We start from the raw sequence: 27,226 nt of genomic DNA, 5'->3' as shown, positions 1-27,226 counted from the left end.
AATCCCATACCCTTAAAAGTGAATTAAATAATCTGGATGAGACAATAACCTAGAATAGGTGATAGCCCAACTAATTATAAACAACATGGTTTCGACAAAAATGCTGGCCTAACTATGAGTATCCATATTGGTAAATTTCTGTTTTTATATAGCCTAGACATTTAAGAATTATCTAAGATAATCTGGATAAGACGATGCACTATACTAGGCTAAGAGAAAACCATTTTGAAAACATCCTATTTCTGGGCTCAGCTCGTGTCGGCCTATGAAAGGATCCTTAATATCATTCTTTCTAGGCAAAATTAATCTAAATCTTACCAGAGAAAAACAAAATTAAGAAAATGTCAGTAAAACTGACTCGCTCACTCTATAAAAGAAGTGTCGGTATGAGAATAGGGGCGAGTGGGAACACTACCACGAGTCATTCACCATTTAGACCTTCCAATCCAAAATCCCCACTAGCGAGAGCTGATACTAACGGGTGATGCGGCCGCTACTACTACTACTAAGGACGCCACGGACAGCAGCGCCCCTAGCGGTCATCCTTAATATTTAGCAGTACGCGTTGGACGCATTTTTTCATGTGTGCTAATCTCTTGGATTTATCTCCTCTTCTTTACCATGGAACGTGCTGCCATCGCATCGGCTAAGTTAAGTGCCTCATAAGTAGTATTTTACTGTATTTTAGTCTTCCAGGAACCAGTATTTTCCTTCTAATAGGTCATATACGGTTTCCCGGTCGGCTAGTGGCGGCGCCATGCTGCCTCATGTCTAGAATTCCCGGTCTTCCATACTGGGACTTCTTGTACTTATGGGCTTACTATATCACGTTCATCGTTTTTACATCGTCTTTTTAGCTAGGTTAGCCCGTTTACCATTCTCTTAGTTTGGTATTTAGGGCTATTCTGTATTCTGGCCCAGCATCCCAGCTCTTGCTCTTCATCGGCTATCGCTGGCTCCGAGTAGTCTTCTGTTCCTCGGAACAGTTTGCCTCCTCCTGGGCTTCTTTTTCTTTTACTAAAAGTGTCTTTTCCACCTGTTATGATGTAATTTTAGTTCTTTTTAGGGTGTTAGGCTAGCCTAGGTGCATGTCCCATGTATTGGTACAGCCTGGTTCACGTGGCCCTCCCACGGTTGTGTTACCCATCGCGGCTTAGGCTACTGGCGGCCACGTGTTCCACCGCACCTACCCTTCCCCTTCCCCCCTCCCTACAGGTATAGGGAGGGTCTGGGGGACCCCTTGGTTGCTATGACAACCTCAGTAGCCTTCCTCCCTCCTTCTCTGAGGAGGCCAGAGGTTCTCCCAGCTGGGGTTTAGGGCGACCACTTGTTTCGGGTACCGGGTCTCCGAGCGGGTAGTTGTTGAGACGGGGAGGAGTTGGCCACCCCCCCCCCCCCTCTCTCTCTCCGCCGCGTTACGCCGGGGACCCCCCCTCCCAGTTGTTCAGTCCCACCCTTCCCCACTATAACGAACGGAGCCTCCCGCCGCAGCCGGGGCACCTTTGGTTATAGTTCGTCTGGCTCCGCTAGCGGGCGGGGTGGTCACTTCTCGTGGTCTATTGCTTGCCTACTATATCCTTCCCTTTTTTCCCCCGCTACCGGAGGAGAGCTTGCTTCTTACCCGGGCACTCTTCTAGTAGACGGGGGAGGAAAGGTCGATGATTATTTTGTTATTTTTAAGGATATACCCTAATTTTTACGATGAATTTTAGTATTATAGACTGTGTGTATACCATCTCCGTCGTTCTCCGTCGTGGTTTCATACCTCACCACCACACCTGGTTGGATTTTTTCTCTTGTTGTTACCACACGTATTATGGCGGGGCTCTGGTTTAATCTAACTTTACCGCTCCGGCATGCAGCGGAGCAATTGTTAGGCTGTAAGTGTTCTCCTGATGCTTATGTATCTTTCCACTTACAGGCTACCAACTGTCAGGTCCTAGGGTGCAATGCGACCTTGTACGACCCATGCGCCCACGATGAGTGCAGGACTCACGCCCCATGTGCCACGAATCACAACGCCATGATCGTCTGGCACCCGGAAGCCTGCTCCATCTGTTACGACCTTGTCAGTCAGCTGGTGGGGGGGGTAAGTCGATTGTAGACTTCTTTATCGTATTACTAACAACACTTAGTTATAAGCTTGTTAACCCCGTCCCCGGCACTAGAAGCTTCATTTCGCCTTCTCTTTCAGGCTGCCGGTGTGAGGGAAGTCGCCCTAGCAACCCTGAAGGCTTGGGTGGGCGGCTTCGGCAAGAACGCCGCCAAGGGCCAGCCATACATCCTGGACAAGAAGCTGGCCATTCAGATCTTCCCCGGCGGCAAGTCAACAGGATATGTTGACCCCATCTCTGCAGCCCCTCTCATCGCTTCTATCCAGCAAGAGGTGCAGCAGTCGTTAGGGGCCGTGGCCACGCAGGAGACGGTCCCAGATGTCGCAACCCTGGACCTTAATATTGAGCCTATGGCGGTAGGTGCAGAGGATTTGTTAGTTGAGGTAGGTGTGTCGGGTGCCCAAGGTCTTTCCTTGGGCGCTCCTGGATCTTCTCCTGTCCCTTCTTCTACTGCCTCTTTCCAAGGATTTTCGGGATCTGAGATCCCTGCCCGCTCCCCCGCTCTCTCTGTACCCCCAAAGGTGAAGGGACAGAGAGAACCGAAGACCCTCGTTAAGACGACTTCTAAAAAGTCGTCGTCGTCTTCTTCAGCTAAGAAGTCTTCGACTTCCTATGCTGACGCGGTGAAGGCTAAGCCGAGCTCCTCACACTCCAAGAGCTCTAGAAGCAAGGCTTCTAAGGAGAAGGCTCGCGCTCCTGCTGAGCCAATGCCTTCTCCGGCCTCCACCGCATCCGCTCCGGCAACGCCGGTTGGAGTAGCAGGACCGAGCACCTTTGATCCCACTGCCTTCTCAGCAGTGGTGATGCAACAGGTAGGAGAGATGGTCGGCTCACAGGTCTCCGCCCTCGGAACCAAGTTCGAACAGATGTTCGCGCAACTGTCGAACACTTTGAGTCAGTCGGGCCAGTCCATCCAAGATCTCTCTAACAGAGTTAGAGAGAATGAGGACCGAGTAGCTGGGCTTGCTCAGGTTCCTTACCCAGTCTCCCCAGTAGCAAGTGCTGGTATTCCCCAGCTACCAGCCTTCTCCATGGATAACCCATGGAGAGTAGCCGCTTACGCTCCATTCAAGGACGGTATGATCTCTGTCCCGGAGTGTGGAACTCGAAGGATTGAGGACTTCGAGTTTTATCCTCCGGGATTGACGCAGCCTTTCATTGGGTATGCTAGGCTGACCGCAGCGGCGCTCACTAGGGAAGACAAGATCACCAGAGAGCATGTGCTTTATAGTAGAGAGCACGCTCAGCGGGAATGGGTTCACTGCCTTGAGGACTGGGAGTGTACCAACACCAAGCTCCAGGCTTTCAAGAGTCCTTTTACTATTTTTGCAACGGAGGAGGAGGCTTCTCTTCCGTTCGCTACCAAAATAGTGGAAGCGACTCTTCAGGCAGTCCTCAAGGATGAGCCCATGCCACAACTGAGGGAAGCGGAGTCTACTTCTCCGCTCTTCCCAGCTTTCGGGGAATTGTGGGAGAACTTGCCTTCCACTTTCACGCTTGGTAAGCTCAAACCGGACTGTGCAATGGACCAGTTTGGTGAAAAGCTTCCGAGGCTGCCTGATAACTTGATTCAGGCAGAGTTCGACGCTCGAACTAGGTTTGGGAGATCCCTCAATTCTCTAATCATTACTGAGAATTGCTGCTTTATCGTATGGCACAGAACCTTTATTTAAGATTCTGGCCAAGTCTCAGCTTCAAACGGTTCAGACGGATGCTTTCGACTTCTTCCTAGCTAGGAGGAACTGTCGAAAGCACGTTCTGCAGGAATGCCACTATTAGACACGAACCTAATAGCTCCTGGCTTCCAGCATGTGGGGGGCGGACCTCTTCCCAGAGTCCGCGGTGAATGAGGTACACCATGAGGCTGCTAGGCTCAACCAGAGCCTCAGAGCTAGATGGGGTATCTCCTCTAAGAGGAAACAAGAATCCGCCCCCGCTGCTGGTAAGAAACCAAAGAAGGCTGGTAGAAGATTCCAGCCTTACCAGAAACGTCAGCAGCAGCAGCAATTCGTTCAGGCCGTCCCAGTTACCCAACAGGGACAGCCTGCAACTTCAAAACAGACCCAACCCATCCTCCTTGTGTCTCCTCAGTCGCAACCCTCGACCTCTTACGCACTCTCGCCGGCCTTCAACCCTGTTTATGAAAGTCAGGCTTACCCTCCCTTTTCGGGGCAGGCGAGAGGTAGCAGAGCGCGAGGCCACTTTCGCCAGCGTGGCTCAGGTAGAGCGACAAGGGGTAGGCAGTTCAGAGGAGGGCGTGGAGGTCAACCCGCCCAACAACAATGAGGCTCCCCAGGTAGGAGGGAGGTTGTTCCTCTTCCGTCACAGGTGGGGGTTCAGCAATTGGGCACAGAGCATAGTGTCCAAGGGATTGGGTTGGAGTTGGATCAAAGATCCCCCTCCAATCAGATCATTTTATCAGGAACCGTCAAAGGAATGACAGATTATGCGAGCGAACTCCTTCAGAAAGGAGCTATTGCGAGAGTCAAGCATTTAAAATTTCAAGGTCGCTTATTCAGCGTGCCAAAGAAAGGCTCAACAAAAAGAAGGGTAATCTTAGACTTGTCAAGGCTAAACTCTTTCATCCGTTGCGACAAGTTCAAAATGCTTACCATTTCGCAAGTAAGGACCTTACTTCCTCGTGGAGCCGTCACATGCTCCATCGATCTTACAGACGCATACTATCATATCCCTATAGCCAGGCACTTCCGCCCATTCCTAGGGTTCAGACTAGGAAATCAGAAATTCTCATTCAAAGTGATGCCCTTCGGTCTGAATGTAGCCCCCAGGGTATTCACAAAAATAGCAGAAGTGGTAGTTCAACAATTGAGAACTCAGGGATAATGGTAGCAGCATACCTCGACGATTGGTTGATCTGGGCACCAACAGTCGAGGAATGTCTCAAAGCCACGGAAAAGGTAGTTCAATTTCTGGAACATCTGGGGTTCCAGATAAACAAAACGAAATCCAGACTTACTCCAGAGTCTCGTTTTCAGTGGCTAGAAATCCAATGGGATTTGTCTTCCCACAATCTGTCAATTCCAGTGGTCAAACGCAAAGAAATAGCCAAAGCTGTGAAACAATTTCTCAAATGCAAACAAACATCAAGGAGAAGCCAAGAAAGAATCCTAGGTTCTCTTCAGTTTGCCTCCTTGACAGACATCCTCCTAAAAGCAAGGCTGAAGGATATAAACCGAGTTTGGCGATCGAGAGCAAACGCCAAATCTCGAGACAAGTTGTCAGTAATTCCACAGATCCTTCGCAATCAACTCCGTCCATGGACAAAAGTGAAGAACCTGGCCAAACTGGTACCCCTCCAATATCCCCTTCCGGTATTAACCATTCACACGGATGCCTCCCTGTCCGGTTGGGGGGGATATTCTCAATTCAAACAAGTTCAGGGGACTTGGTCAGCTCAGTTCCGCCAGCTCCACATAAACGTTTTGGAAGCAATGGCAGTATTTCTTACCCTGAAGAGACTTCTTCCCCCGAAAAAGTCTCATCTAAGACTAGTTTTGGACAGTGCAGTGGTAGTTCATTGCATCAACAGAGGAGGGTCCAAATCAACATGTGAACCATGTCATGATAGCCATCTTTGCCCTAGCAGACAAACACAAATGGCATCTGTCCGCCACTCACCTGGCGGGGGTAAGAAATGTGATAGCAGACGCTTTGTCCCGGTCGGTCCCTCTGGAATCAGAATGGTCCTAGACGACAGGTCATTCCAGTGGATATGCCGGAGAGTCCCAGGTCTCCAAGTAGATCTCTTCGCTTCACAAGCAAACCACAAGCTCCCTTGCTATGTGGCCCCCAACCTGGACCCTCTGGCTTATGCCACGGACGCCCTGTCGCTAGATTGGAGTCAGTGGAGAAAAATTTATGTTTTTCCTCCAGTGAATCTTCTATTGAAAGTCTTGAGCAAGCTGAGGACTTTCAAGGGACTGGTAGCGCTGGTTGCACCAGACTGGCCCAAGAGCAACTGGTATCCTCTGCTTCTGGAATTGGGTCTCCGACCTCAACGGATTCCCAATCCCAGGCTGTCACAGGCAGTACAAATGAGGACTGTGTTCGCTTCCTCAGGAATTCTTCAGACCCTAACTTTATGGACTTCATGAAGTTTGCGGCTAACAAAGATGCTAACATTGATCCACAAAACATCCTCTTCCTAGAGTCAGATAAGAGAGAGTCAACTATTAGACAATATGACTCTGCTGTTAAAAAATTAGCATCCTTCCTGAAAGAATCAAACACTACAACCATGACAGTTAACTTAGCTATATCCTTTTTCAGATCCTTGTTTGAAAAAGGTTTAGCAGCTAGCACTATTACTACGCATAAATCGCTTTGAAGAGATCTTTCAGTTGGGTTTCCAGATAGATCTGACTGAATCTTACTTTACGTCTATCCCTAAAGCCTGTGCTAGACTTAGACCTTCTCAAAGGCCTACTGCAGTCTCATGGTTCTTAAATGACGTCCTCAAACTAGCATCAGATACTGACAACTCGTCGTGCACATTCATAATGCTCCTCAGAAAGACGTTATTCTTATTAAGCCTAGCCTCAGGAGCTAGAATTTCAGAACTGTCGGCTCTATCCAGAGATGCGGGTCATGTAGAATTCCTCCCCTCAGGAGAAGTCCTGCTTGCTCCGGATCGTAGCTTTTTAGCTAAAAATGAGGATCCTCTTGCAAGGTGGGCTCCTTGGAAAGTCATCCCACTTCCGCAAGACCCTTCTCTCTGCCCAGTATCAACTTTAAGAGCCTTTCTATCTCGCACATCCTCAAGATCCTCAGGTTCTCTCTTCATGAGAGAAAAAGGTGGTACTTTATCAGTAAAAGGTATTAGACAACAGATCCTTTACTTCATTAAACAAGCCAATCCTGATTCATTCCCAAAAGCACATGACATCAGGGGAGTAGCCACCTCAATTAACTACTTTCAACATATGAACTTCGAGGATCTTAAAAAGTATACTGGATGGAAATCTCCGACAGTCTTTAAACGTCACTATCTAAAGTCCTTGGAATCTTTAAAATTTTTTTCTGCAGTAGCAGCGGGAAACATTGTTTCTCCTGATACTGTATAGTAGTCATAGTATAGATCCAGATCTCCTTCCTACCTACCTCGTCTAACATGCCTCACCTATCGCCATTGCTACTCAGATACTCTAGCCTTAGCCGCTGAGGTCATATTAGTGGTTTGTCCCTTATTTTTTTGCTAGGGACATCCACACTTTGTACTTATAAGGTACTTCAGTGTCCCTACCCTTATTTTTATGCTAGGGTAGGACACAATGTGTTTGTATATTATGTAAATACTTTGCTTAAGTGAATCTGTTTTGTTAACTTACATTTCTTTATTGTATACTACTATGTTTATTATAAGTTAGTTTTAAGTACTTTTGTTGTTGGCTCTCTTTTTTATGCCATTGTTTAGCATAAGTTAGCTTTAAGTACTTAATTTGTATTCTGTATACGTGATTCACTTATATTATATATCTAATTTTACTTTCTTGTTTTTTCATTTTGTCCCTTTTTCCCATCTTGCCTGTTTCTCTGGTACTCTTTCATAGGCCGACACGAGCTGAGCCCAGAAAAGGGATTTTGACGTAGGAAAAATCTATTTCTGGGTGATTGGCTCGTGTCGCCCTATGAAACCCACCCTGTCTTGCTTTTCCCCCCCTGCAGGGCAAGATGTTCATAGATATTAAGGATGACCGCTAGGGGCGCTGCTGTCCGTGGCGTCCTTAGTAGTAGTAGTAGCGGCCGCATCACCCGTTAGTATCAGCTCTCGCTAGTGGGGATTTTGGATTGGAAGGTCTAAATGGTGAATGACTCGTGGTAGTGTTCCCACTCGCCCCTATTCTCATACCGACACTTCTTTTATAGAGTGAGCGAGTCAGTTTTACTGACATTTTCTTAATTTTGTTTTTCTCTGGTAAGATTTAGATTAATTTTGCCTAGAAAGAATGATATTAAGGATCCTTTCATAGGGCGACACGAGCCAATCACCCAGAAATAGATTTTTCCTACGTCAAAATCCCTTTATTGGTCCAAATAGCCTAGGCTTAGATAAAACAGTACCCGGAGCTTAATAAAATAGCCTTATTTTTACAACTAAAGGCTGATACCAATACTATTAATAATAATAATAATTTTTATTTTCAGGTCAAGGCCATACACAAGGAATATACAAAGACAGACAATAACATACAGTCTAGATACAAAAGATAACATGATAAAAAAAGAAAATCAAAGATTAATCTGCAATATCCATATTTGCTGAGGTAGTATAAACAAAGGTAGCTAAAATAATGGTCATACTCGTACTAAGATTGAGAATATTTAATAATAGAATGTAAAAACTATGTTGATTATAATCACAGTAATAATGAAAAAAGCAAAATATCAGTTAAGACAATAATCATAGCAATACAATAATATTGACAGATTCTGCAGATGACATTTTGCAAAAATAGATTAAGTCATTTAGGGAACAAACGCCTTATTTTCCCATCTTCCCCAAAATTTAGATCTTCTTGCCTCACTACTTAGGATGCTTTGTATGAGCGAATTGCTACTGTTTCGCAGTCGGGTGATCAGACTGGACACTGTTCACCCTACAATGATTTTTAAGTTGTCCAGGTGGTTTTCTGTGAATATCTGTGTGGTGGAGTGGTAACGAGCAGTGTTTGTAGGGTGTCTCAAAATGTCATTATGAACAACAGTGATACGTCTCATAGTCTCCCTGATGTAGTTTGTCCACAGGGAACACCCATAGATGCTGTAGCAATATGAGCGGAAGAGTAGCAGTTTCAAGTCTCGGTTGCACATAGTTTATGACACCTCTGCTCTATGTCTGCCATATCTTTTAAGTCGTCCGTGATAATATGACCCAAATACAGAAATTTTTGCACAAATTCCAGCCGATGATATCCGAGGAAAATTTGTGGTTCTGCAATTTGCTTAAGCGATCTCAGGTGCAGCAAAATGCATTGGGTCTTGGTTTTGTTGTATATAGGCTATCAAATTCCTCTGCATATTGGCGGCAAGCATTGATGAGTCGTTGGAGACCTTGCAATGATAGGGAAATCAGAACCATATCATCGGCGTAACAGAGGTTGTTTATAGTTGTTTCACTGACAGTTCATCCAATTGGGAGTGAGTTCAGCTTGACATTCAAGGCATCTGTGTATTTATTAATCAGGTATGGAGACAGATTGACCCCTTGCTGAAGCCCGTTTAGGGAGCCGAAGGTGTACAACAAAACGTTACCCCATTTGACACAGAATTGCTGTGTGGAGAACCAGCAATATAAAATGCCAATTAGATATAGGGGTGTGCCTCTTTTATGCAGCTCCAGGAAGAGCTTCAGGTAGTTTACTCTGTCAAATGCTTTTCTCACCACCACAAAACATACGAAAACAGGAGAAGCTGATGATAGGTAATAGTTCAGCAAGTCTTTCAGTATGTAGATGCAAGTGTCAATTGAGTGGTTTACTTTACATCTGAACTGGCTGTCATTGGTGTGGAGAAAGGGGAGAAGTCTCACTAGAAGAACCGACTAAAGTAGTATCTTCAATGCGATCGTTGTGATTGCAATTGGCCGGTAATTGCCAGGGTCAGCTGCATCTTTTAGCTTGTTTTTGATTAATGGTATAAAGTGAACTAAGAGTAGGGAGTCTGGAAGAAATTGGTGAATTATGCACGCATTGAATAGGGCAGCTAGCAAAATGTAGATTATTGGAGGGCAGAATTTGAAGGCTTCCGAGGGAAGACCATCGCAACCGGGCAATTTATTGTTAGGTAAGCTGTTTATGGCATCGCTGATGTTACCTGGCGTAATACGGTCTGCAAACTGAAATTGAATGTTGTCAGTAAGGTGGTTATCTACATCCCTTTGGGAGTCTTGATCATTTATGCAATTCAGGATGATGCTGAAGTGATCACCCCACATACTTGTGATAGCCTTGTTACCAACTGCTTCCCTTACTCCCTATGATAGCTTTTTAGTTTTGGGATTTGAGGACTGGATATCTTTCCAAAGACAGGGATAATCACCGGATTTTAAGTTTCTAGACATTGCATCAGCTCTTAGTTGTTTTTCATTTAATCTAGTGCTTAACAGCAAGTTTGAACTGCCCTCTCGCCTGTCTCATTAGTAATGCAATGTCCTTGCCTCCACAGTAAAAACATTTATCATGAATATGAATACAGATCTTTAACAAAGTCATTCCACCCGGTATATTACAAGAATTACCTTGACGAAATCTAAAGGTAGCCCCGCCCGAAGCAAGCATAGGGGAAATTATGTTCTAATAGAATTTATTCAGATCCCTCCTGTGGTGGTCATTTCTGCAATCTGTGTTAGTACAAAGTAAGGCATCTGCCGGTTCAACTATTGACCGCAACCTGGTTTCCGTGGTCGCCCTGAAGAATCTGGTTTTCTGTTGGTTTTTAAAATCAAAGTTTACAGCTGCTGGACAGTCAGTTTGGGGGGTTCACGGTAAGGAGGGAAGGGGTACTGAATGACACCAGTAATGGGATGTGATCGCAGACCATTGCAAGATTGCAGAGAATATTGCAGGTCATGATAGAATCATGAAGTTGTGGGGATGTGATGCAATGATCCAGCTAGGAGGTTGTAATTGTGCCCACTCTATTTTGTATATGTGAATAGGAGGGAGGAAGGAGCATTACACCACTAATATGGAGAGCATGATTTTGACAGAAGCGAGCGAGTTCATTATAAAATTGTTTTGTGGGATGAGAATTAAGGTCCCTGATTATACAAATATGATCAGCTGGAGAATCATGAATAATAGTGTAACTCACCTAGGATCATGCTGTATTGATCAAAATTATTGTTATTTCCCAAGGCATATAGACATTGATTATTAGGATTTTAGAGTCCCCTATTGTCACCTGAAGCCCCAGCAATCTGTCATTCCTGTAGGTCTTCAGATTTACCATGTTGTCTCACTATTTGTGCCACAGGAAAGAGATGCCCCTTTTTGGGTGACCGGCTACAATTTGATCTGTAACTTGCATCAGTGAAGTCGAGAAGGTTCTGAAGTCTTCATGTATTGAATCGCAGATGACAAGGTCATGTGGCCAGAGGAGCATTTCTTGCAATGCAATGATGCCTTTGAAGTTTTTGCAGAACATGTTTAAGAGAGGAATGTTCCTCTTGAGGCCAAAAATATTCCAAGAGATCATGTTTAATGTATCCACGGCTTCTCACGAAGATGGGAGATGAATGCACTGATCATTTGGGTGGATGGGGGTTAGCCAGGGGGAGTGGGCAGTCACACGCCGTGGGCGGTTGGCTGGCACTTGCAGTGGAAGTGACCCTGGCTGGGGTGTCAGTAAGTTCCCCTGGGGGGGGGGGGGGGGGGGGTCCCCTGGATTAGGTTATATGTATCTTGAAACTAGTATATTAGGACCAAAATTCTCGCCTTCAAGAACATCAAGGTGTTGAAATAGGCAGGTAATCCTGTAAGCTGCTTTATGTTTACTTTTGCATGGGAGTTCATGAGAAGTGAATGGGTCACAGCCTGTGAGAAACTTGACTTTCTCCACTATGGTGTTTAGTGTCACCGATGAGCGCAGATTGTGAACTACTACGTGACATCTCTTCTCAGGTTTTGGGTCATTGGAGCTCTATCTTCCGCCGGAGGCACTGGGGAGGGAGAAGAAGTTGGGAGACCAACAGTCCCCTCAGAACGGTTTATAGGTGATGGGGGCACACCCGTATTGCTGGGAGGTAGGGAAAAACTGGATGCCACATTCAAAGACGTCTGGTGGCTATCTGTGCAATTGTCTAGCAATTCCTGCACTCCTTTGATCGCATCCCAGTTCTGTGGGAGATTATTTGTTTCAATAGTTTTAAGACTGTCCACAGATTCCTGTATCCTTTGATCACATCCCAGATTCTTGAGAATTTATCATTTGTCTTCTTGATTTTTTCCAAGATTTTTCCAATTATTTCTGAGAGGGATTTTGCTGTATGGAAAGCATTTTCTGCCATGTGGTACACTGCAGGTAGGCTTAGGTCAGCAGGCCCCTTTGGAGGCAAATTGTAAGGGTCATCGGCGTAGATTTCCACCAACCAGGTCCTTAGCCACTTAGTGATATATGATATTTTCTTATTAGAGGACAGGCTTTTCGCGGATCGCTCCTTGAGAATGCTCTCTGATATCAGATCTTTGCATTTCGTATATGCAACATTAATTTCCTCATCGGAGAAGACATCACTGACAGATTGTATGGCAGAATCGACATCGGAACGGTTCAATTGGTATTGTATAAATTAAAGACAGTTCACAAGTACAGAACTTGTGTGTGGGGCGCAGACATCGGTAGGTGCCAGGGTCATTAGCGTATCAGTAGGAGGTTGGTCGGATGATATTTTTGTGGTAAAGGAAGGGCCAAGCACTAGCACATACACTGCATTCTTTTACCCATTTCTCAGAACCAATAGGCCTTGAGTAAAGCTACACATTTTAGCGGAGTTCTTATGTAGCCTAAACCCTTAAAGGTGATATAAAACTAGAACAGGCAGTACCCTAACCAGATTAAGTAGGAAGCCTTCTAAGAGTTAAAAAAAATGATCCTTTTTTTATAGTTTCTATCCTTAAAGTTTTAAATAAGCCTATAATAGGCTGTAGCCTAGAATAGGTTAAGTGGGCACCCTCTAAGAAATCCTCTATTCTGTTAACCCTTAAACGCCGAAGAGGAAAAAAAAAAAATTGTCTCCCGTGTGCCGGAGGTGTTTCAGAGTGAGCGCGGAAGCGGAAAAAATATTTTTTTCAAAAACTCACAGTGCACTTAGTTTTCAAGATTAAGAGTTCATTTTTGGCTCCTTTTTTTGTCATTGGCTGAAGTTTAGTATGCAACCATCAGAAATGAAAAAAATTATCATTATCATATATAAATAATGCGATATATGATAGCACAAAAACAAAATTTCATATATAATTGTATTCAAATCGCGCTGTGCGCAAAACGGTTAAAGGTAACAAGTTAATTTTTTTTCGTTGTAATGTACACTAAATTGCGATCATTTTGGTATATAACACATTGTAAAATGATAAAAGCAACACAGAGAAAATATTATCACAAAATAATGCATGAATTCGTAAAGCGTGGACGTAAAACAAATATTTTTTTCAAAAATTCACAATAATCTAAATATTGTTTAGAGACTCCAATTTTTTCAAAATGAAGGACAAATGATTGAATATTACTAAACTGTAAGAGTATTAGCTTACAATTACAGTTTTCGACCATATCTGACGCGTTAAAGTTGACCGAATGTCGAATTTTTTTATAGATATATTTTTATATGCAATTATTTCAGAAATTAGAAAAGCTACAACATTCAAATATTTTTCGTTTTATTCTACATGAAATTGCGCACATTTTCATATATAAAACTCTATGAAATGCCTAATATGAAACGGAGCAAATATTCCGAGAATGGGACGTACGCATTTCGGAGATTTGTGGCGGAGAATCCGCGTGCGGAGGGAAGGAAAGATTTTTTTTTAAATTCACCATAAATCTAAATATTTTGCTAGAGACTTCGAATTTGTTTCAAGATGAAGATAAATGACTGAATATTACTAGACTGTAAGAATTTAGCTTTACAATTGCGTTTTTCGACCATTTCGGTAGAGTCAAAGTTGACCGAACGTGGTTTTTTTCTATTTATCGTGATTTATATGCAAATATTTCGAAAATGAGAAAAGCTACAACCTTCAATTATTTTTTGTTGTATTCTACATGAAATTGCGCACATTTTCATATATAAAACTTTATGTAACGGCTAATTTAAAACGGTGCAAACATTACGACAATCGCAAGTATGATTTTTTCAGAAGAGTTACCGCGCGGACGTAAAGAAAATGTTATTTTTTTCATAAATTCACCATAAATCGAAATATTGTGCTAGAGACTTCCAATTTGTTGCAAAGTGAAGGTAAATGCTTTAACATTACTAAAATATAAGCGTTTTAGCTTACAATTGCGTTTTTCGACCATTTCGGTAGAGTCAAAGTTGACCGAAGGTTGAAATTTTGGCAATTATCGTTATTTATATGTAAATATCTCAAAACTGATAAAAGCTACAACCATGGGTTGTTTTTAGTTGTATTGTGCATGAAATTGCGCACATTTCCATATATAAAACTTTATATAACGGCTAATTTTAAAATGGTGCAAACATTACCACAATCGCATGTATGATTTTTTTCGGAAGAGTTACCGCGCGGACGTAAGGAAAAAGTTTTTTCATAAATTCACCATAAATCGAAATATTGTGCTAGACACTTCCAATTAGTTGAAAAATTAAGGTAAATGATTGAATATTACTAAAATATAAGAGTTTTAGCTTACAATTGCGTTTTTCGACCATTTCGGTAGAGTCAAAGTTGACCGAAGGTTGAAATTTTAGCAATTATCGTTATTTATATGAAAATATCTCAAAACTGATAAAAGCTGCAATCATGAGTATTTTATTGTTGTATTCTACATAAAAATGCGCACATTTTCATATATAATACTTTATGTAACGGCTAATTTACAATGGTACAAAAATTATGTCAAAGTGACGAAATAATTTCCGAGATGTGTCACAGATACTTTTTAGTGTGGCAAGAAAGAAATTCGCGCTTGCGCGCCTGCGTAACGATTGTAAACTCCCAGCATCCCCAAGGCCGCGTGATTCAAAAGTTTTAGGCTGGTAGGCCCTTTTTTAAGTTAAAAAAAAGTATTTTTTCATAAAATAAGTATTTTTTTTTTCCGCGAAGAATTTAAAAAAAAAACTTTTTGTTAGTAACGTAAAAATACGTCCAGTCGGCACACGAGAGACAAAAAATGTCGACGTAAAATACGTCCAGTCGGCAGTAAAGGGTTAAGTGGGCACCCTTTATGAAATCTTCTATTCTTAGTTTAATATAGCTTATTCTAGAAGCATTTACTTAAGCCATAAAAAACAGTAATTTGGGCTTATTAAACAAATTAGTTCATAATGATTGATCTGAATGGCATGAAAATTTGAATTAAAATTTCACCCAGCCATTGCAAAAGTACTAATACACCATATGCAAGTGTCAAAATTAACCTAAGAGAATTTAAGTTAACATAGATTTTTAATAAAATTTATTACAACTAATTAGTTTCTAATAACAACTTTTTTATTTCACTACTGGCTGCCATTGTGCAGAACCCTCAGTCTGTCTTGATGGACTCTAGGGCTCAGCAAGGGTGAGAAAGAGGGAGATTATATCTTTCTAGCAGAACTCCAGAAGCAGAAATATGCCTCTTTCTCAGAAGATCTATGTCTGGACCAAAACCCAGTAATGTCAGTCCCCAATAACTCTCAAGTTAACCCTGTGGACGAAGTAAAGGAATCTTTACTTGGGGGTGACATTTTCACAAAAGAATATGAAGTTCATATTGCTACTGAAATTATTTTGCTGAACCCAAAAGGGTCAAGGACACAAGTTTCAGCTAACCATGGAAGAAAACTTCGTGGTTGCTCAATAGGATTACACAAGCTCCCACAAAAGGGATACACAGTTTGATCAGTTCTGTAAAAAAATTATAAGTGACATCAAAGATACCCTTGCCACTGAACGTCAATATATAATGGACATATTAAAATATTCCGAACAGGAAATTAAGAAAATTAAGTCAGACATGTACGCCCCAAAGGGTAAAAGTACTGCATCCGGTAACCGAAAAGTGTGAGTGGATACAAATTCTGCACAAACATCTCGGGCAAGAATTCTGAATGGAACCAACAAAATGAAACATAACACGGGCACTAATACTCACCCCTGATGATACTGATAATCCTTGGTGAGATGCCTCAATGTGTATTTTTTGTCCCAATGGCAAGCATCTAATTACTGAGAGAAAAACTATGATCAAAGTTGAGTATGTAGAATTTATAGACAGGGCAGCCTTCCATAATACAAAATTATGCCTGGTACCACTTTTGCCAGACATGGAGCGATCACATAAAGAAATGGTTCTCTTCCCTGCAAATAATATAGCATTAAAAGCTGTAGGTGACACCCTTAACCAGGCCAGCAGGGATCTATACTGCCATTCTGAATAAAACTCAAGTCGCTCACCTATTAGCCTCAACCTTCTGTCCCTTCACTTTTAAAATAATTAACCATGTGAAAGCAGATTTTCAAAACTTTTTAATAACTAGCAAACGAGAACCAACGGCTGAATTAAAACTACACTGCCATTCAGAATAAAACGCAAGTTGCTCACCTATTAGCCCCAGCCTTCTGTCCCTTCACTTTTAAAATAATTAACCATGTGAAAGCAGATTTTCAAAACTTTGTAATAACTAGCAAACGGGAACCAACGGCTGAATTAAAACTATTTGACACAGTCATCCCGGTTTCAAAAAATTCTGCTAAGAAATGGGCAATGCTTCAACTCCCTTTTGAAAGGATGAAGCTCCCTTTAGATATGGCTACTCAGCAGTTTGGGATCCCTATGAAAAGAATCTCATCCTCGTCAGATTTTCATGCTAGGATTCACCTCCTTAGTGTTAAAACCACACCCACCTTGCTAAAAGTTGCCACCAAAAGGCTTCCAGAAGATTCCAAGACAAGTTTTGCTGCTGTGGTTAAAAGTCTGATGAGAAACCTATGGCTAGAGCTCTATCATTTTCCGGACTGGTGCATAAAAGAGCAGACGGAAACATTGGAAGGTTCCAGCAAGTCACTTTCCAATGTGACCACATTATTATAACCTAACCCCTTCTGTGAAGACCTATTTGAGCATTCTGTGAACTCAAATCACCTCCAAAAGTTTTCCTCAAAAACAGGTAGGTGGTCAGAAGGGACGACAACAACCACAACAGCAAAGACATCCTTTTCACAAGATCTTATAAAGGGAAAGGGAAAGGGAAAGGAAAAGCAACGCCTGGAATGTCTATCAAGGGCAAAGGCACAGGAAGAGATGGATACCAATAGGATGTTTGGTTGGGGGTCGGCTTCAACAATGCCAGAGGCAATGGAAGTCTTCCCCTTGTGGACACAGCATTATATTCAATGGACTGGGATGGATATGCTCATTGCACACACACCTCCGCCTCCTTTAAAGGGGTTCTTCCAAAATCCAGACCCCTGTTTCAAAGATTACGAGCAGAAGGGCCTCAATAAAGAGGGGATATACAGCTTTCTCTATACAAAGCTCTATATTCACCACCAAGCACATATCTTCAGTGTTCCCAAAAAGGATTCTTCCAAACGAAGAGTGAGCCTCGACCTATCAGCATTGAACAATTACACTGTTTGCCCAAAGTTTTGGACGACTACCATAGTCCAAGTACTTTCAATCATTCCAAACGGGACTTGAACAGCTTCTACATGTCTGAAAGACGCATCCTGGCATGTCCCTATCGCCGTTCCCTTCTGCCCCTTCCTAGGATTGTAGACAGGGAAAGGTACAAACAGGTCAAAATCATGCCTTTTGGGCTAAACATTGTCCCAAGAACTTTTTTTTACAAAATTATTAACAGCAGATACTCAGAAACTCAGACAAGAAGGAATATAACTAATAACTGAGCTAGATGACTGGTTAATCTGGGGGCCAACATGAAAAGAGTGCTTGAAAAACCTAAGAGCAATGTAGATACTTTCAGTGGCTGGACTGTGTTGGGATACTTTTCACAGCCTGTTGTCTCTCCACATCAATACTCAGAACAGAATAAGGAAAAACCTAAAAATGTTCCTTGCACCCCCCAGGAATTCCAGACAAGGAATTGGAAAGTATGACAGGCAGGCCTGCTGCAGTTTGCATAAGTAATAGATTCAATAATTGTAATTAAAACATGTGAACAAATTCTGGGTATTGCACATGAGAAAAAAAGATGTGAGGCTGATCTCATCAAAAGAATAAAAAAGTTTGGAAAATACCTCAGCCTTGGACCCGGAAAGAATCTAGCGAAACAGGTCATCCTGACTCCTCCATCTGTATGAGTGACAATACACATATGCCTCGTTACAGGTTGAAGACATTGAGAGGAATGTCAGGTGTCAGGGAGGTGGTCAGCAACTGAGGAATTGTTTTATCAATTTCCTGGAGCTGATGACTGTCTTTTTTGTCTCTCAAAAAACTCAAACCTCCAGAAGAGACACATTTTGTTGGTTCTAGACAACACAACTGCAATGTCAGGATCTTGTTCACTTCCCATCAATACAACAAGCAAGGAAGTGGCACCTGTCTGCAATTCACCAAACAGGCTAACGCAATTTAATAGCAGACTCTCTATCAATGAAAACGACAGCCTTAACAGAGTGGATGTTAGACAAACATTGTTTTCAAATAATAGCCACCATGCTTCCACAACCAGAATTGGATCTGTTCACACTTACCAGAATCACAAACTGCCAGTATATGTGTTTCCGAACCTGGACAGTCAAGCAACAGCAGAGATGCCTTCATAAAAGGCTGGAGCAAACGGAGGACGATATATCTTTTTCCTCCATTCCCCAGATTTTGAAGGTCTAACCTTCAAAGGAACAGCTTACTTAATAGCCCTAAATTGGCCAAAAACGGACATCAGTTCCTATTACTTCAACAATGAGTGAGAGATTAATTTCACTACAGCTCGCTGTTCTATTCCAGACACTAGGGGGCGAAAATCGTCTACACATCCTCCTTTCTGAGCCGAGACCTTCTCATATGGATTTTTGATATTATCTACTGGGAAAATTACTCACCAACATTGTTACGTACCCGGTGCAAAAATTATGGCTTGGTCAACCCCTAAATTCAGCAGCCCCGATACAACCACAACTCACTACAAAAGGTGATTTTCTTGACTGCATTAGCATTTAAGAGCTCGTATTAGTGAACTGGGCTCTTTTATACAGGGACGATACATTAGTGAACTGGGCTCTTTTAGATGGGGAAGATACATTACACAAACAGCTGATCATCAGTGGTTATTGTTCCCTGGCCAAGAATGAGGATCCTTTAACAAGGAAATCTATTCTGATAAGAAAACTCAATTTAGCAGACAAAACATTATGCCCAGTTCCAGCACTTAAGGTTTACCTAGAAGTCATGACAAACATACCAGAAGGTACAATATTCCTACACCATAATACAACTAAAGCACTCTCTCTAGAAGGGCTGATAACAATTTTAGTGTCCCTTATTAAAAAGGCAAACTCACACTCCTTTCCTAGGTCACATGATAATAGGAAAGTAAGTATGTCATTGGTCTTCTTCAAAAATGTCTATTTCGAAGAAGTCTCCAAATGTGCAGGGTGGTCATCAGAGTCAATATTATTAAAATATTACAGCCATGATGAGCTTGAACAAATTCAACTACAGTGTGTAACAGTAGGTGGTATGGTTAGTCCCAACCCCATGGGCGCTACAGCGGAAAACCAGGGGTCTTCCTAAAGGGTGGGTATGCGGACTAATGCTGGGGAAGGTTTGACAATATTGCAACCATACAGAGCATGCTCAAGTATCAGTGCAGAATTTCACCCTGAAAACATAAGTTTGTATGTAGTTTCTTGTTCTTTTTAGAATAAAGAATGGGCCTTGAAATGGCATGATCACATATCAGAAATGTTTTTCGGTTGTTGGGATTAAGATTCGAAAGATTAAGCCTTTTGTCACCTGTCAATTTCTTTGTAAAACTCCTTGAGGATGAAACAAACAACTACACTATAAAAAAAAAACAGGTATTGATGTAGGAAAAACCTATTTTTGTTAAGTTACTGTTGAGTCCTCAAAATCCTCCCATTTCCCTGACAAAAAAGCATTGGATTTGGGCTATGGATTATCCTGTATTGACCAACAGAGAGCAATGGCTCCCTGGTCTCGTATCAGTCCGTATGTACAGTGGACCCCCTGTATTCGTGGGGCTTAATTACCACAACCCACTTCAATTACCAAAAATCCGTGATAAATTGGAACCCCTCTAAAAAACCTTATAACTGTATTTTAATAGCTGGAAAAACCGAATACGCCTCTAAAAACACTTAACTCTGCCTATTTTTATATTTTTGTGACTAAATATATTTTTTATGATAAAAATTTTATTTAGTCACAAAAATATGAAAATACAGTAAGCAGTCAATTTTTTTTCAACGAATATGTTCACGAATCACCGAATGTTCAGCGATTTATTGAAAAAATGCGTCGCAGAAAAATCTACTAATAACTGGATCAGATGTTGCTGAACCACGAATAAGTGGGGGTCCACTGTAAACAATATGACGCAAGCGTTTGCGCAATAGTCACTTCCCTTTCTTACAAGTTTTGATTTTGGAAAATCTTTGCCGCATATTTTACTTGTTTAAATTTTGCAAATAATCTGTTGTAAAGAGGTTTTAATGTATTAATTTCTAGAAATATTAAAGTCAAATTTTGTAAAGTTCTTTCTAATATTGGCAATGTTTTATTCATTTTACTGAATTTTTAATTCAAATCATCTAATCGTCTCCCTAATGACAGCTTTATGTTTATTAATTCGGAGACCACCATGGCACTTTGTGTTTTGTTGGATGGGGTTTTAACTCTGGTATTGCTTTATCAGCAGTATTTTTAATGAAAGGACATGTTTTGTAGAAATATTCTGTAATAAGGAAATTAATACAGTGGTACCTCAACATACGAAAGGCTCAACTTAAGAAAAATTCGAGTTACGAAAGCAAATACGAAGATTTTTTTAACTCTACATACGAAAATAGTTCAGGATGTGAAAGGTTGTTGCTGTAAAGTCCCGAGATTCTCCCGGACCACCGATAACAATTTTAAAACTCATGCGCCGCCAACTGAGTAGACTCGCCACCATCCTCCCACTCTCCCATTGGTTCCTGATGCTAGTCACCGCCATAAGTTCCTGCTCTCCTATTGGTTAGCATCTCTCCCATCATGCATCTAGGTAGCAGCGTGCTTTTTCGGCCACTCAGTAGCAGCATCGTTTCTATACGCATGCCGAATTCGTTCGTTCTATATGATTTCGTTTATTAACATAAATTCGTTAGTGATATCATTGTAAGACTACTTTATCGTGTTGTGTGAGAACTTTAATAAATACGTATACGTACTGCATAACTTAATTACGTACAGTATATACGTAGTCAAGGGTCCCAAGAAAGTTGAAGTTTACGGAAAGAAGAGGATGCTTTCTTTGGAGACAAAGATGGAGATTATCAAGAAGTATGAAACTGGCAGGCGATTGAGTGTGATCGCTAAGGAATATGGCCGAAATCCGTTGACAATAGGCACCATCCTTAAGCAGAAGGAAGCCATCAAAGCAGCTACACCTTCCAAGGGCGTGACTATTTTGTCTAGCAAGAGGAGTCACGTGCACAATGAGATGGAAAGGCTGCATTAAGACGTTCGACGAGATGACAATCAAGGAAGGCTACAGTTCTCAGCAAGTCTTCAACTGTGATGAGACTGGCTTTTTTAGGAAAAAAATGCCTCGTCGGACGTACAACACGGAGGAAGAGAAGAAGCTACCCGGGCATAAGCCTATGAAAGACAGGCTTACGCTCGCACTTTGTTCAAACGCCAGCGGGGATTGCAAGGTGAAGCCCCTACTTGTCTATCATTCGGAGACTCCTCAAGCCTTAAAGGCCCACAAAGTGCTAAAGGAGAAGCTTCCAGTGATGTGGAGGCCTAATGCAAAAGCCTGGGTAACGAGACTTTTGTTCACCGAGGTGGGTAGGTAAATCTGTGTTTCGGCCCGACAGTGAAGATATTCTTGAAAGAGAAGCACCTCCCTCTGAAATGTCAACTGTGATGAGACTGGCTTTTTTTGGAAAAAAATGCCTCGTTGGACGTACAACACGGAGGAAGAGAAGAAGCTACCCGGGCATAAGCCTATGAAAGACAGGCTTACGCTCGCACTTTGTTCAAACGCCAGTGGGGATTGCAAGGTGAAGCCCCTACTTGTCTATCATTCGGAGACTCCTCGAGCCTTAAAGGCCCACAAAGTGCTAAAGGAGAAGCTTCCAGTGATGTGGAGGCCTAATGCAAAAGCCTGGGTAACGAGACTTTTGTTCACCGAGGTGGGTAGGTAAATCTGTGTTTCGGCCCGACAGTGAAGATATTCTTGAAAGAGAAGCGCCTCCCTCTGAAATGTCCGCTGTTGTTGGACAATGCCCCTGCTCACCTTCCTGGCCTCGAGGAAGATATCCTAGCGGAGTATTCTTTTATCAAGGTTCTTTATCTTCTGCCTAACACCGGCCCTCTCCTCCAGCCCATGGACCAGCAAGTGATCTCGAACTTCAAGAAACTATATACGAAACATCTTTTCAAGAGATGTTTCGACATCACCAATACCACAAACCTCACCTTGCGTGAATTTTGGAAGGAGCATTTCGATGTTGTGATATGCATCCGACTCATTGATCAAGCTTGGCAGGACGTTTCGAGGCAAGCCTTGAATTCTTCGTGGAGGAAACTCTGGCCTGATGCTGTATCCGCCCGAGACTTCGAGGGATTCGATGTGGGCGAAACTGGTGCAGATTCAGAAACAGTTGACGATCCTGAAACTGTTTCGCAACCAGATCTTGACGAGATCGTTGCACTCAGCAAGTCCATGGGGCTGGTCGTCAACCAGGACGACATCAATGACCTTCTCCAGGAGCCCCAAGAGGAGCTTACGACGGATGACCCGAAGGAGTTAGAGGCCATGCAACATAACGTCGTTCCAGAAGAGTTCTCTAGAAGCGGCGAGGAGGAGGAGGATGACCCTATGACAACGGCAGAAATTAAGATGCTCTAGCTGCTTTTCATAAGGTGCAATCATTTGTAGAAAAGAGACACCCCGAAAAGGCTTACACAGGTCGTATGCTTGCGCAGTTCGATGACGTTTGCCTGAGTCGTTTCAGGAACATTGTGAAAAGTAGGCAGAAGCAATCTTCCTTGGATGGTTACTTTTTAAAGAGGCCTTTAGTAGGAGTAACTAAAAGGGAAGATCCAATTGAGACTACAAAAAAACAGAAAGTTGAAAGTGGTGAACAAATAAAAAAAAAAATACAAAGTATAGAGTAAAAAAAATGTAAAAATAAAAAAATAAAAAAATTTAATTTTAAGTTTTTTGTAAAGTTAAGTGTTATGGTTTTGTTAATGTGTTTCGTAGTGTTTAGTTTATGTTTCCTGACATTTTTAATGTGTTGCGTTAAGTGAACGTACTACGTAACAAATTTTCTGCTGTTTGTCCTCCTCCTCTGTCGCCACTTTCGGAGATAGTCTCACTCGAAAGGTAAGGTTCCACATTTTACTACATACGTACGTATGTACGTACAGTATTTCTTGTATACCATGCACACTAATACACTTTATTTACAGGTACATAATAGTAGTACATATTAAGTTAGGTTTTGAATGGTCCAAATTGTTGTATTTCCTTGTTTATTGGTCAATTTAGCTTTATTATAAAATTTACTGGGGTGTTTTTGTAGGGCTTGGAACGAATTAGGCAATTTACATGTAAAATGCGGTTCAAGATACAAAAAGCTCAGGTTACGAAGGCCGCCTTGGAACGGATTAATTTCATATGTCGAGGTACCACTGTATTTGGAATTAATCTTCTTTCCCACCGTTATCCCTACATTAAGTGGTCGGTTGCCTGATGCACCTTCTCCACTGCCTTCTATGAAAGGCATCATCCTCCACCAAAACTTTTCTCTCCATATCTTCCTTCACTTTATCTCGCCATCTAATTCTCTGACTCCCTCTTGATCTTCTTCCTCTAACAGGTTCCTCCCAAACCCTCTTCGTCATCCATCCTCAACACATGCCCATACCATCTAAATCGTGACTCTCTTATCACCTCTGTAATCTTTTCTTCTTGTCATCATTTTTTCATATCACAAGCAGCGATATTCCCATAATCCACCTCAGCATTCTCATCTCTGTTCTCTCAAAACTTTACTTCCTCTCTTCTTCTTAGGGCCCATGTTTCTGCTCCATACACAAACACTGGTCTTATCATTGTTATATATCTTGACTTTTAGCTTGAATGGCATTTTCTTATCACACCACTCCAGCTACCTCTCTCCACTTCCCCCATGCAGCTTTTATTCTACTGTCAACTTCAGCCATACATCCTCCCTCTTGGCTTAAAGTACACCCTAAGTATTTAAACCTTTCTGCCTTGTTTATAATCGAGCCTCTTCTTTCTTGTATTACTATTTGATCTCTATCTTCACTACTGCTCAGCAAAACCGGTTTTATTCACATTCACCTTTAAGTCACCCTTCTCTAAAGATTCCTGCCACTCTCCAGTAATCACCAGACCATCAGAGAACAACAATTGCCAGAGCTCTTCATTCCTGATCGCTTCACTCAACACATCATGACCAGTACTAACAAAAATGGGCTTAATGCTGACCCCTGGTGTAATCCAACAATAACTTCAAAATTTTCTTTCCCCAACTGCTGTTATCAATTTTGTGCACATTCATTTATATATCATCTCGACCAGCCTAACCAACTTTTCTGGGACTTTCTTTTTCCCTAAACACCAAAACATCACTTCTCTTGGGATTCTATTGTATGCTTCCTCTAGGTCTATAACTATACAATAGAGCTCCTAGTTTCCATCTAGCCTCTTTTCCTGTAGCTGTCTTACTATGAAGACAGCATCCACCGTCCCTCTTCTTCTTATGAATCCATACTGCTGTTTCCCAATCTTTACAATCTCTCTTATTCTCTCATCCAGTACTCTCTCTGAAACTTTCAAGCCATGTTCTGTTAGTTTAATTCCCTTGAAGTTACCACAATCCATGACATCTCCCTTCTGCTTGTGTGTGTGTGTGTGTGTGTGTGTGTGTGTGTGTGTGTGTGTGATATATAAGATATATATATATATGATATATATGATATATATATATATAGATATATATATAGATATATATATATATAGTATATATATATATATATATAGATATATATATATATATATATATTATATATACCATTATATACTATACATATAGATATACAATATATATAATATATACATATATATATATATATATATATATATATATATCTATATATATATACATATATATATACATATCTATATACATATAGATCTATTATATGGCATATATAATAGCATATATATATATATATAATATATATATATATACATAAACCATTAGACTCTGCTCCCAATCCATTGGCATTTCTTTCTCATCACATATAGCTTTTAATAAATCCAGCATCCATTTCTCCCCCTCTGTACCTAGTAATTTGATCATTTCAATTTAGAACTCTAATGGACCTGGTGATTTACCATTCTTCATTTTCCTTAATACTCTCTTCACTTCGGTATCCTGTATCTCCCTCACTAGTACCTCCACCCTCTGTGCTTCCCCCATTTCCTCTCTCTCATTTTCAGTATTTAACAGTTGTTCAAAATACTCTTACCATCTCTTCTTAATGTCTTCCTCCCTATATAATATATTTCCATCACTATCCTTGATGACACCCAACCTACCCACATCCTGTATCTGCCTTTTCCTCAAGTCTGGAATCTTATAGATATCCTTTTCTCCTTCTCTTGTTCCTAGTCTATCATTCAATTGCTCTGCCACCCTTCCCATAGCCATACCTACCCTCCTCCTCGTCCCTCTTTCCTCTCATCTGTACCTTTCTTCTGCAACCGGTGCATGCCTTACTTTCCTGTTCTGAAATGCTTTTGACTTTCTTTTAATTGATTCTTGCACCTCTCCATTCCACAACCACTTTTCTCTTCTCGACACTTCATATCCGCTAGTTCTTCCCACCAGTTCCTCTGCTTCCCCCACACAAATTCTCTCATGTTTTCCCAGATATTTTCCACTCTTTTACCCTGTCCAAATTCTACGTTCCCCCTTTCCAAACATCTCTTTCTCACAGTCCTTCTAAATTGCTCCCCCTTTCCTCCTTTTAAGGTCCAAAATCTTAATTCTAGATCTTTCTCCTCTTGGGTTTCCTACCTCTCATTTTAAAATCCATCACCACCAACCTATGCTGTTTGCAGTTTGTCACATTGCTTTTGTTGGCTCCTCTAATCAGAATGTAATCTATTTGGCTCTGCACTTCTCCACTTTCATAAGATATCAAGTACTTTTCTAACTTCTGAGCCATCTCCAATAAATAATCCCCATCTTCATTCCTAATTCCAAACCCATGGCCTCCATGTACCTTTCATACCCATCTCTTCTCTTTCCCACCCTGCCATTCATATCAGCTTCTATTATTAGTTTCAACTCATATTTCACTGTTCTAATGAGAGCCTCAAACTCTTGTCTAAATAATTCTTTCTCTTGTTCTTGGCAACCCATCTGAGGAGCATATGTTGATATTATATTTACTACCTTGTCTATTATTATTGGAAATTTTAAAAACCTATAATTTACTCTCTTTACTTCTACCACTTTTTACTTCCAGTTGTTACTTACTATAATTCCAACTGTATTTCTTCCCTCTCGTGACCCATTGTAATACAGCTTATATCCATTTCCCATTTCTTTAGTTCCTCTCCCTTTCCACGAGTCTCCTGCACACACAAGAAATCTATCCTCCTCCTCTCTATCACATCTACTATCTCCCTCAGTTTACCTGTTAGAGTACCTACGTTCCACATACCTGTTCTTATCTTCCACTCTTTCATTAACTTCTTTGGCCGCAGTCGTGAACCTTGCATATTGGGAACTGCATTCCAATCTAATCTGTCTACTATACTTGAATAAGAGTATGTGCTGCCTTTGTCATCATTTATCCAGCACGTCATTTGAATCCACTAATTCTTCTACTTTGCTTCCTGCTTTATTTGAGTTTGAACAACATACTCCCATATTGGATTGTGAGCATCAAAATCACTTACTATTAATGTAGGTTCCTTGACATTTTTAAGTAATTCTTCAAGTTTATTAATGTTGTAATTCTTATCACTAGGTTGGTTGCAGAGGTTATACACTACTTAATTATAATTTTTTATTTGGATTTTAATACCTGATATTTGCAATTCAGTAATGTTTGGAGGTAGTCTGTCATAAACTATTTTGCTATGGACATAAATGACTTTACTACCTAAATTTCCTTCTTCC

At 41.4% G+C, this 27,226-nt stretch overlaps 1 protein-coding gene across 1 annotated transcript in view; it reads right to left on the bottom strand.

Annotated features, from left to right (window-relative positions):
- Positions 1-26,910, bottom strand: part of LOC135197513 (uncharacterized) — a 30,525-nt gene extending 3,615 nt beyond the window's left edge. Inside the window, exons 1-3 of the mRNA XM_064224576.1 lie at positions 26,766-26,910; positions 26,254-26,499; positions 24,370-24,518 (exon numbers count right to left, since the gene is read on the bottom strand). Coding sequence (XP_064080646.1) covers positions 24,370-24,518; positions 26,254-26,499; positions 26,766-26,910 — 540 coding nt within the window. The remainder of the gene's footprint in view (positions 1-24,369; positions 24,519-26,253; positions 26,500-26,765) is intronic.
- Positions 26,911-27,226: the final 316 nt, after the last annotated feature.

This window comes from Macrobrachium nipponense, chromosome 21, assembly GCF_015104395.2.
Source record: "Macrobrachium nipponense isolate FS-2020 chromosome 21, ASM1510439v2, whole genome shotgun sequence".
Classification (NCBI taxonomy): domain Eukaryota; kingdom Metazoa; phylum Arthropoda; class Malacostraca; order Decapoda; family Palaemonidae; genus Macrobrachium; species Macrobrachium nipponense.
This window is presented reverse-complemented; position numbering and strand designations above follow the sequence as displayed.